The sequence below is a fragment of the Thunnus albacares genome, chromosome 21, assembly GCF_914725855.1.
Source record: "Thunnus albacares chromosome 21, fThuAlb1.1, whole genome shotgun sequence".
In the NCBI taxonomy this organism is placed as follows: domain Eukaryota; kingdom Metazoa; phylum Chordata; class Actinopteri; order Scombriformes; family Scombridae; genus Thunnus; species Thunnus albacares.
In genome coordinates, this window is record NC_058126.1 from 8,116,089 (window position 1) to 8,128,461 (window position 12,373).

The window sequence follows — 12,373 nt, forward strand, 5'->3', positions numbered from 1 at the left end:
GTTTGATAAAGGCAGGGACAGACTGCACCTACCTCTCAACTTCCTCATCCGATTTAGTAAAAACTACAGGAGAAAAGAAAGTAACTGGACTTTAGTGTTGGTCATGGTGGGAAAAATTATGTTAACCATGCTTGTGTGCCCGAGAAGCCACAAATAAACACTGTTCTAATCACCACCAGGGATTTAAAACACCTGTGGAACCACCAGGTATTTAGGAAATCCATGGTAGTGACAGGCTCAAATCCTGTAGTGACAACATGTGGTTGGTCCAAGTAGTGTTGCCGTACCTAGCTGTCCAAAATGGCAGACCTGCTCGTGCATGCATGACTCCATGGATGTATTATAAGAGCTGGATAGGGCTCTGCCACTCAGCTTTGCAGCCAGTTCTTCCCAGTGGTCACTCACGGTATTGCAGTGAAAAATCCCCATGTGGCCCAAAAAGCAATTTCCCCATAAACCACCATTGCAAAAGGGACATCTGTAAAACTGTTGACAGGACGTTAACAGAAAACAGGTTTACAACCCTTAAAACAAAATGTACTTTTCGGATAAACTGAATAGCCGACTCCTTAGAGGGAGGGTCTTTTAGTACAACCAAACACTGAACAAAACTTTTTTTAGGCAACCAAAATGTTGCAATTAACTTTCTTGAACTGAAAACACACTGTGAAATAGCGGCAGCTATGCCTATACTCTGTGAATCTCGAGTTACGCAATGGTTACATTACGTAATCAACATTGTCACTGTAGTAGTGACTTTTCAGTCACATGGTAGCCATGCCCTATAGCATACCTTGCTTTAACATCTATTTTACTCTAAATGGGACTGTAATTTACAAAATGAACATCATGCTTTATAGAAGAAGACTAGCAATTGAGACCATAAACTCATTAGGAAAGTGTTTACTGAGGTAATAAATCAAGCGAGAAGTAGGGTCATTTTCTCATAGACTTCCATACAATCAGACTTCTTTTTCCATACAATCAGACTTCTTTTTGCAACCAGTGTAGTTGCCCCTTGCTGGCCATTAGAAAGAATACAGGTTTAAAATACTTTCGCATTAGTTTCACTTTTCAGACCAGGATCTGCTTGGGTCTAACAGTCAAGCATCTACACATAACACCCCTTGTGGTCAAGAGATGTATAGGATCATATACAGTAATAGGATTCCAAATTAAAATGTAAAAATTATGACTGTGTCATCTGCATGAAAGAGCATTTTTAAATACACTATCCTTAACCCTTGTAGAGAAATTGGCAGCTTGTTTATGGTACCAAATATTTGTATTGTAAAAACACTTCAGAATAGTCATATAGTCAAATCATTTCTTAACTGAGGAGGAATTGCTGAACTGTGATTGTAATTTCGCTTTAGTAGTAAAACATTAGTGTAAACATTAATGTTATAGATTACTGCATCTGTTGACATTTACATATCTTTTCTTTTGGTGGCAATATCCCATAGGAAAACTATGTCCACACGAGTCATACATGCCCCCAGTTTAACATTTACGGGGGATGCCAGAATACTGTATGCTTTGGTCCATCATCATCATAATGATGATAATCAAAATCAGTGACCTTGCATTGGTAAGAAATGAACATGACCTATAGCAGGATGACATTGACAAACAGGCAGATAAAGGTGAAAGTGTTTAAGTTCACGTAAATATAATAATTGATTTGAATTAAAGACACAAGCTTGAAAGATTCAAATTTATTGAATATTTATAAAATAATATAAAATTTGGTACAAAACTAACAAATTATTCAAATAATCATTTATCAACAACTATTGTGTATTTCATTTTAATACTGAGTCTTTTTGTTTTTTTTATCATGAACATGTCAATGAAAAATGAGTAAAACTGCAATACAAAACTAATACAAAAGTACAATTTTTTGTCTCCACAAAATTGAGTAAAAATAAGTGATGTACGTTTACAAAAATGAAAAAACATGTAAAACTACGATGCCAGAATGAACTAAAACAATAACCTGAGCCAAACACACACAGAAAACTAAAACAGAAATAAACATAGAAAAAAAACAGGATCAACATATGGAATTAACACATGAATGCGGCTGTATTGCAATGGCTATTATCAGCTCACTATTGAATTCAAATCAAATCAAATCAAATCAAATTTATTTATAAAGCACATTTAAAAACAACCACAGTTGACCAAAGTGCTGTACAATAAGATATCAAGAATAAATCAAAACAATGCAACAGGGTAACATCAAACAAGAAACAAGAACAAATAGAAAACAAATAATAGTAGAACACTGGGTTTTAACGACAGTCAAAGGCCCGAGCGAACAAGTGAGTCTTTAGTTTGGCCTTAAAAGTGTCTAGGGAAGGACAACACTTTATTCCAAAAGGTAAGCTGTTCCAAAGTTTAGGGGCAGCTACAGCAAATGCACGGTCACCCTTACCCCTCAGCCGCAATCGAGGGACAGCGAGCAACAGTTGGCCAGAGGATCTAAGAGATCTGGTGTTGTGAAGGGGGCAGAAAAGCTCCGAGATGTACTGGGGCACCAGGCTTAAAAACAAATAAAAGTACCTTGAACTCAGTCCCATACTTGACTGGTAACCAATGCAGGGAGGCCAGTATAGGTGTGATGCTGTCTCTCTTCCTTGTGCCAGTTATTAGCCGAGCAGCAGCATTCTGCACTAGTTGCAAGCGAGACAGGGATGACTGGCTAACACCCAAATAAAGGGCATTGTAGTAGTCCAGACGGGAGGAAATCAGAGTGGTTGTGACAGTCTTCAAGTTGTTGAATGAGAGGAGTGGTTTTCACTGTCAAAATCTACCACTTCAGCATTTTCTTCTGCTAACCAAGGCTATTTGTATTTTTCTAATATCTACATCAGACATTTTTACAATCTGGTTGAAACATCATTTGTGTCCTCAGTTGGAAGAGACTCTTGGTTATCGCTGACATTTTAATCCCCAACTTCTTCACTCAGGAAAGCTACCACTGTTGATAGCATGGCATTGGGATCTAACAACATCACCAAAGGCACATTCACACCCCTCCCTTGAAAGATGAGATTTTGCAGAGTCATGGCCTGCATAGAGTCAATGCCTAAGGATGAAAGAAGTGATTCATCTTTCAGCTCACTCTTGTCGATGCCAATGGTCTCAGTAAGCAGTGAGACAAGAAAGTCTTTTGGTGAGACAGAGTTGTTTGGTTTAGTTTGAGAATCTGTCTCTTTGGACTTTAGGAAAACCTCCTCTACTATTGTGTACAGGCGCATATGCAAGGCTGCATTTTGAGAGAGGACGTTGTACCTGAGATTTCTGAAGTGAAACCTACAAACAGCCTGTTGGGGTCGGTTGAGCACAAGGCATTGCTCCAGACTTTGATGAATCTCAGCCACATCCAATATCATTATCCCTTTTGCCTCCAGAAATTGCTGGACATGCTCTTTGTTCAAGAGGAGCCCAAGGTTCAGAGCTCCCCAGCTGATAGACTGTCCTGGCAACCCGAGGTTGCGCCTGTACTGACAGAACATGTCGAGGAATGTATTGGCTGCTGCATAGTTTGTTTGTGATGCATTTCCTAGAAAAGCTGAGATGGAGGAGTAACACACAAAGTAATCTAACTGACAGCTCAGTGTTGCATGGTGTAAATTAAGTGCACCATTTACTTTGGGTTTGAGAACTTTCTCATAGAGAGATCTGTCAAGGGTCTCAATAAGCCCATCATGCAAGACAACTGCACTGTGAAACACTCCTCTGATTGGACAACCAGGGAATTTCAGGCTGATGACACTGATAACCTTGTGCACATGCTCACAGACAGATATGTCACACTGCATTGCAGTGATGCAGTTTCCACTCTGTTTCTCCACATTTTGCATCTCTTTTTGCACATCTGGAGTGGGCTTGCTCCTGGAGAGTATGACAATGTACCCACCCCCTCTTTGCGAGATGAACTTGACCGTTTCAAAGCCCAGACCAGAGAGACCACCTGCCACAATGTACACTGCTCTCTTTCGGAAAAGCTGTTTGTTTTTTGGCAGCAGTGGAATGTTAGATAGTGTATTGCTGAGACCTTTTTCTAGAGCCACAACAGCCAGTTTCTTTGAGTTGAAATATGATTCTGGTTCCTTTGAACGAAGGGTCATGATGCTTTCAGATTTCATATTCTGAAAGGTAAAGCTTTCAAGAGAAAATGTCCTGCTCAAGTTCAAGGACTTGAGCCAGTGATAAATGTGTTGCCTTTGTGCACTCAAGGATCCCTTTTGTAAAATGACTGGCATGTGAATTGTCTGCACATGAACACTTTCCTTTACACTTTGGAACAAATCCTGAGCAAGCAATGACTGCATCTGAGATTCAGAGATGATGACAACATGTTGGACACCAGGAAAGTTGCAGACATTAGCAATCAGGGATTCATCAAATGGAGGCAGGACAACAAATGCGTCCATTTGATTGACATCTACAAAAGAGTCATTGCACTGTGTTCCAACAATCACATTCCACCCGGATTTGTGAGAAGTGAGTGCTAAGACTTTTATCAGAGCAGAGTCAGGCACAGAGGATATGATTCCTAGACGATTTTTGGCTCCAGGCAAGGCTCGATGCAAAATTTCCCATGCTAGCACAAAGTAGGAAACACAGGGTGTTTTTTTAAGGTATGGGAAGCGTTTGGTGCTGTAGCACACATCCTCTGGAACTCTGACCCTGCTGGCTGCCACCACAGGGTAACAGCAAGCAACTTGGTCTCCCACTTTCAACTCCCTGACATGTTTTCCAACTGCTGTAATAGTACCACTGAAATCAAGAGTCAGTAGCTTATGGTTCTGTGATGATTGTTTGTCCCAGTATAGTGTCTGGCCAAATTTCAGATGTGAGGCACTGACAGGGAAGTAATCTGACGAATGAACACATATCTTAGTGGGCTGAATTTCAACTGATACATCACTGATTTGCTGGGCCTCCTCGTCAAAATGAATGGCACTCAGTTGAGTTATCTTATGTGCATCAGCTGTCTGAAGGATGTAGGGCTCAGACATGTTAGAGGTAAAACTGCCCCCTGAGTTGTCAATTATTTCAGGTGGGGTATGCACAATGGAAGGTTTCAGAATCAGTCCGTCTTTTACCACCAATTCTGGGTACTTGCTGCAAGGATACGATCTTAGGACATCAGAAAGAGCTGCAATGTCCTTAGCAGAGATAGTGCCTATATCAATCAACTGAAATGAAAGATCTGGTATCTCTGCAGCACATGATCTTGTCATGCCAGCAAGCGCAAAACCTGGATTTATGTGTTCTAATGTGATGTCAGATGAACAGTAGGTTACCACTCTGATGGAGTTTGGGAAATGAATCCGCTTGAGCTCAAGGACTATTTGGCGGAAAGTCTCACAGCAGCTCGCCAAATTCTGCAGGACAACATCAGCTTCCAGTGAAGTGAGGTTTTCTTTGCCCCACATAAATAAGACCTCATTAAAGTTTTTCTCAATATCTGTGATATTGAGATTTGCCAAGAGAGCGGGGAACCCATGGCTCAAGATGTCTTTTGCATGTGTGAAGGAAATGTATCTAGACCTTGAGTCCAAATGTTGTTGCAGGCCTTTAGAGATCCCTAGATGATCGCAAAAGACCAAGGCCTTAGGAGGGAGAGCAGATGTGATGCCTTCAGAGATGACACCAAAGTCATTATGGTAGAAGTACTCCTCAACCACATGAAAACGACTGCCAAGGTACTTGATTATCGCATGCTTAACCTCAACCAACACTCTGCCTTCTTTATCTGCAAAGCAGCCACAGACCTCAAAGTGATCAACACCCACATCCGTTGCTCTCAGATAGACAATCATTTCATCTTTCAAGGGTTCCAACACTGTCAAACTTCCTATTTTTGCAGGAAATCCTGGTCTACCATCAAAAATGTGCTCGACTGTGACTGGTAGAAGCTGCATCAGAAAATCCAGCACAACAGGATGAATGCAGTAGTCATGCAACTGAGACTGCAGTTCCTCTGGAACTGTGACAACTGTAAATGCCTCTTTCAGATCTTCCCCATAGTGCACATCCCCCTTATTCTGGAAGACCTCTCCATACTGAAAGCCTCCTTGAGAGAGATACCCATAAAATTCCTCAGAGCTTACTACCGATGTGCATCTTTTGTAGATGGAGCTTAGGGAAATGGACTGCTCCTCAATCAGCCTCTCTTTCTTTGAAACCACTGTGCCTGTTGCATACATTGCAGATGAGGAGAATACTGTGAAACTAGTTTCATTTTCTGTTTGTTCTAGTTTCACCCTCATTTCTGGTGAATTTTGGGTCAAAACAAACGGACTGTGAAAATTGACACTGAGCTGTAGTGAGTTGAGAGGCACTTTTGGTTTGGCAATGGCCATGAATGTGGCTAAACCCAACTCAACATAGAAGGCCCCAGGGATGATGGGTATATTGTTGTGTTTGTGCTCTTTCAGGTAGAAAGAAGAATCAGACATCAGATCACAGCTGAAAACATTGCTTTCACTTCCTGTCTGACAGAGGACAGGGTGATTACTTGCTGTGTTTTTCTGTGCTGCTTTGATGATAACATCCCTGTCTGAGCAATCAAACTGATATTGTGGGAACGGCAGTGGCATGGTCTCATATCCTGTGTAGAATGTGTTCCAATCTACCCAAACACCCAGTTCGAACAGTTTAGAAACAACTGACATTATTGTTTCTTGATCTTTCTCTGGCTGTACTGAAGCAAGAACAGCTGTGTCATTACCCAGTGATTCCATGATATTTCTCTGTAGGGCTCTTCTTGGCCCTATCTCTACAAAGACTGTATTCTTCTTCCCTTTAGTTGCTAACCTCACTGCTTCCTCAAAAGCAACTGGCTCACGGATGTTTCTAGCCCAATATGCACCTGTGCAGAAATCACCCTGATGTACTTCCTTGCCTGTCACTGTTGAGAACAACTCTGTGTCAAGATCATTGACCTGTAAGGAACCAATTGTCTGCTTGATTTCTGGCAGAATTGGATCCATCATGTGGCTGTGATAAGCAACAGGGACATCCAGTACACGGAGGAACAGATTCTGACTGTTGGCTGTGGTTCTTAGCTTCATATGAAAGCTATCTATTGCATCTGCATCACCTGAGAGGGTGCAGGACTCTGGGCTGTTAAAAGCAGCAAGGCAAATTCTACCAGAGTATTGAGGGAGAAGAGCAGTCACCTCTGATACAGCCATGTTGCTGATCACAAGCATCTTTCCCCCTGTGACTTTTCTCTGGAGAGTGCTGCGGAAATAGATTACCTTCACTGCATCCTCAAGAGACAAGAGGCCAGAGCAGTGGGCGGCTGCAACCTCGCCAACAGAGTGACCCAGTATTGCATCAGGCTTGACACCCCAGTGTCTGAATAAGGTGGTAATGCCAACCTGGATAGCAAAGAGGAGAGGTTGGACAACATCTGGGTTTTTGAAGTCACTACTCTCAAACTCACTCTCAAGTGTGTCCAAGATGTTCAGTGCACTCAGCCTTTGAAAAAAATGTGCAATCTGTTTGATCTTATCTCTGAATACAGGCTCATGTTTTAGAAGCTGCTTGCACATGCCATGATAAGTGACACCATTTCCACAGAAGACGAACACTAACCTTGGATCTGAGTAGGACGGGCTAAATGTTTTGCTAACAGCAGCACTTAGCTTCTCTTTAAGATCAATTATAGATGAAACCACGATGGCCTTTCTGTATTTGTGTTTCAGGTGGCTCCTCCTGCAAGCTGATGTGTACACCAGAGAATCTAGATCAACTTTGCAATCTGCATCTAGCCGTTTAATTGTGTCTTCCATCATCAGAGTGATGGATTTTGGTGAATTTGCCGACATGACAAAATACTTTGCCTGCTTCCTGTCATTCTTTATCTCAGTGTGTGACTGTTTGTACTGTTTGACAATTGCATGGGCATTTGTACCCCCAAAACCAAAGTTGTTCACTCCTGCAATTCTTGCACCAGAGGCTTCCCACTTTTCTACTTCCTTAAGAATTTTAATGTTCAGAGCTTTGGCATCTACACTGGCAGTCTCTTCGGAGTAGAAAATGGAGGGAACAATGGTCTCATGCTTCATCATTAAGAGGACCTTAATGAGTCCTGCCACTCCAGCAGCAGATTCTGTGTGTCCAATATTGCTCTTCACAGAGCCAATCCGCACTGTCTCTGAACCAGGAGGTCTGGTTTTAGCAATGACGTTTGAGATGCTTTCTGCCTCTGTTGGGTCTCCAACTGGGGTCCCAGTCCCATGTGACTCTATGTACTGGACATTTGTGAGGTCATACTCTGAGTAGATACTTCGCAGCAGCTCTTCTTGTTGTGCCATGGAGGGTTTGGTGATTGGAGTGACTGAGTGACCATCTTGGTTGACGGCTGTTTTGCTGATGATACCCCAGATGTGATCATGGTCTTGTATAGCCTGTAAAGCAACAAGACCAAAATGAAACAATGAGAGTATAATTAGGTATTATTTATATAATATTTATAACATTGAAAAATATATGGATCTTTTTTAATACCCTCTGCATATTCTGACCTTTTTTAGTGGCTTCAGGAGAAGAACGCCACAGCCCTCCCCTCTACCATAGCCATCTGCTCTGCTGGAGAAAGGTTTACTGGTCCCTTCAGGTGAGATCATCCTGGCCTTGCTGAGAGCAACAAACATCCTTGGCGCTAAGATACTGTTGACCCCTCCACACACAGCCATGTCACAATCTCCTGATGAGAGGGAAAACAGTATACAGTATTTTGAAATTTCATTTTACAGGATCTGTCATTGTCTTTAATTAGAAATACAGACCTTGTTTAATGGATTGACAAGCAAGATGAAGAGCCACGAGGGATGATGAGCAGGCACAGTCTATAGACAGTGAGAGCCCAGTGAAGTTGAAGACGTAGGAGACCCTGTTTGCTGCTATACTCATGGAAAGCCCTGTGCCAGTCCAGTGGTTGATCATACTTGGATGCATGTGTGCAGCATTTGTTTCGTAATCTCTGTTCATTAGGCCTGTAATAAAAACAATATAAAAAATAGATGATTCAAGGAAAAAAGAAAAAAAATGGATGGAATTTCGGTTTGGCAGAAAGTAATCATATTTTTGTCAACATAAAGTCATTATTAGTAATATTACAAACAACTGTGAATAGCAAGTCACTGTAAAAATATTTTTACTATCTAACCGAAAAACACTCCTGTCCTGGTCCCACTGGCCTTCTCCATAGGAATTCCAGCATTTTCTAAAGCCCTGTAGACACACTGAAGGAGCTGTTTCTGTTGAGGATCCATTTGTTCCACTTCACTGTCACTGATGCCGAAGAACTTGTGGTCAAATTCATTGAAACTGAAAACATTCAAAAACATCATTAGATCAAATATAATAACAGAAATAGATGATAATGTATACCAGTATAATTAAATCAGGTGCTGATCACAGCAAATGTGAGAGGAAACAAGAATGGACTTTCCTCACACCACTGTTTAAATAAATACCAAAATTAAGGTTCTCCAGAGCTAAATTTTTGCTCTGTGGCAAATCTTTATTTTTGATGAAATCACTTCTATAACAATTTTAAAACATGTTTTCATATATTGCCATTGTTATTTGTACATTCTTAGTGTCTATGTGTTAGGGTTAAAGACCATACCCATCAATGAGAGCAGCCTTGGTTGTGCGGGATTTACCCGCTTTATTGTCGTCAGGGTCATACCAGCTGGCTAAGTCAAATCTCTCTTTGGGAACTGGCGCAGAACAGTTTCTCCCATTCACCAGAACCTCCCAGAAATTGTCAAGTCCTTCTCCTGTTTGAAAGATATACACAGTAGTTAAAGGCTCCACCAAGGTAATAAGAATAATTTAATACTATTAAGCATTTAGTATTACGGTGTTATGGTGAAAGAGGGTAGAAGTTATATTATGAAATATAAGTTAGCAACAATGAATTAATTTGAATAAAAAAACATAATGACACATCCTTATTTTAGAAGTACCAGAATATGAATTTAATTAACCCAGAATGTTAGGTTGACATAAGAGTCAACTTCCCAAGTGAAGTTCAATTTCAGAGGTAAAATGTTGAAATAATGCAGTTCTTTTTTTTGTAGTTTTTGTCCAGTTAATTTTGTCAGTTTTCAAGTGTCATTGCGAGATATCTGTAAATCGTGAATTTGTCAGTAAAATGTTTAGAAATTCAACAAACCAAAACTATAAAACTAATTTCCCAAATTGAAATGCCTTACCGCCTGGAAAATTGCATCCAATGCCCACCACTGCAATGCCATCCTCAGCTTCTTCCATCCTGCTTGAACATGACTGAAGAAGAAAATCAAAAATCTTTACTGCACTATTAAGTCAACGTCACTCTTGCTCTTTGGCAACATCACATCTGTCTTCAGCATCCTTTAAAACTTAGTAATTAGTCCAGTTTTGTCATGCACCAGTGCATCCTTACATCCATACTGTTTGCCTTTTCCCTCAGTGATGGTATCACTGCTGGACTTGCAGTTGGTTCTTATAGCCAGCTTCTTTTGGTTATTAAACATTAATGATTGATTGTATGCATGGCCATGGAGATGAAGGACTTCAGTGCACACACTTATGGTGCCTGTCAAATGATTAGACCAGGTTTAATGAGTAAATCAATACGTTATCCAACAATGGGGTGACTCTAGGTATTGTTTCTTTAAAGCTTATCATATTAAACCAACTATCTGTTGTGCACCATTTTCAAACCTCACCTAAGATTGTGTAGCCTACCTCTGTCTTTCCTTCAGTTTGTTGATTTGGGCGACACAACTCAAGAGTTTCATGACAGAGCCACAGCAATGCTCAAACCTATCTTTGAATCATGTCAAAATCTTCTGCTTGTATTACTTTTCATTCAGCTCCTGAATATATGGCTATATTTCACTATGACATCAGAGCTCACCTGCCTGTGTGTCTCTGTACTGCTCAGGCTGCTGCTGAAAGGATTGTCAAAATAAAATGAAGTCTGACCTTCACAAACAAATCAGATGGACAGGCGGAGGGTAATTTATTTTCTAAATAATGTTCATGTCTTTATGACACATATAGACTACAATTATAACTCTGCTCTTGATCTACTCATGGAAAAGGAGAAAGGTAGCATTAAATAGTAAACATTTCTCCCACTAATATCAAAGATCAGTTGTTACTTACACTTTTGTCCTTTTAAAAAAAGGACCTTTATTTGCTTCCGGAGGGGAACAGGCTATATTTCAACAGGTAGGAGAACTGACCTACATGTACTGGAAAAGCTCTTAGTATAACCTTTCTACTACAGCTTTCTTACTTGACATGAAAGCACAACAAACCTCACAGGACCTTAATTCACTTTGGGAGACTTTTTACATACAAAGATGAAGTTGCTCAATAAAACAACATGCCTGAGCAATAACCACAAATTATCTAACAACACCTAACACCTGAAGTTTAAATATGCCATTAACTTATTGTTAGTTTTGTCCAATTAGGTCGTTTTCACAGTGTAATACTGAAGTTGAGGGTTGCCAGAGCATCAAGTTGAGTATCCTTGATATCCATCTCTTTCATCACGGTTCTAAATTCATCCGCTACCCAACCTGTAACCATAGCAACATTAAAGAGTAAGCTGTCAAAGCTAACTCGTTAGGGACTGTTCATTATTTATCAGAGGGAGGGTGTGGCTTCATTTTTAGTAATTTACACTGATGTGAAAGCACTGTTAAAGTACTTTCATTATGACTCCCTGTTAAACTGTTTATTCAAGCCCAGAGGAAAGATGAGGCTGATGTACTGATAGTAACACAAGGAATGAATCTGATTCATCTGATCAGAAAGAAACTTGAAACTCCCACACAGATAAATCAATTAAACATTGAATACCATATATTTTATCCTTTTTTTTCTCACATAAATCTCTGATACAGTTTTCTGCATTCCTTCCTACCATCCTTATGACTCCCTGACCCCTCCTCAAACACACACACACACACACACACCACCCTGCTGCGATTCCTCTTTAGGCAAAGCCTGGTCCAAACATGCTTCATCTTCTAGACATGTTTTTTTTTTTTTTAAAGCGACTCAAAGATATCTCTCTAGCCCTAGTTTCCAACTTTCATCTAGTTGCTAGCTACACAAAACTGCCTTCTGACAGTGTGTCACAAGACGAGTTTTCATGAATTTGATAGGATGGGCAAGTTGTCAATCTGAATTTTGGGGAGGCACATAAGCCCAGTTGGACAGGCATTGCCTAAAACATTTTCCTTCTCTTGAGGACATGCACACATTAACAGAGCAAGTGATCATCCTTGCACAACTCATTAAAATGATAAGCCAAGCCTTTGGTCTTTCA

The 12,373-nt window shown here is 40.5% G+C and overlaps 1 protein-coding gene across 1 annotated transcript; it reads right to left on the reverse strand.

Moving 5' to 3' along the window:
• Positions 1 to 1,913: 1,913 nt before the first annotated feature.
• Positions 1,914 to 10,324, reverse strand: LOC122972080 (phenolphthiocerol/phthiocerol polyketide synthase subunit C-like). Its single transcript, XM_044338839.1, has 6 exons — positions 10,257 to 10,324; positions 9,665 to 9,818; positions 9,200 to 9,360; positions 8,820 to 9,026; positions 8,556 to 8,737; positions 1,914 to 8,438 (listed from the first exon to the last, which is right to left on the reverse strand). Exons 1-6 carry the CDS (start codon positions 10,312 to 10,314, stop codon positions 2,952 to 2,954), a joined length of 6,249 nt encoding a protein of 2,082 aa, XP_044194774.1. The 5' UTR covers positions 10,315 to 10,324; the 3' UTR covers positions 1,914 to 2,951.
• Positions 10,325 to 12,373: the final 2,049 nt, after the last annotated feature.

What these genes read in the sequence shown, in the direction of transcription:
- LOC122972080 (XM_044338839.1), bottom strand. Translation starts at nt 10,314, where the DNA reads ATGGAAGAAGCTGAGGATGGCATTGCAGTGGTGGGCATTGGATGCAAT. An exon ending in AAGGCTGCTCTCATTGATGG is followed by an intron (nt 9,361 to 9,664) that starts GTATGGTCTTTA and finishes GAATGTTTTCAG; the next exon opens with TTTCAATGAATTTGACCACA. An exon ending in TCCTGAAGCCACTAAAAAAG is followed by an intron (nt 8,439 to 8,555) that starts GTCAGAATATGC and finishes GTTGCTTTACAG; the next exon opens with GCTATACAAGACCATGATCA.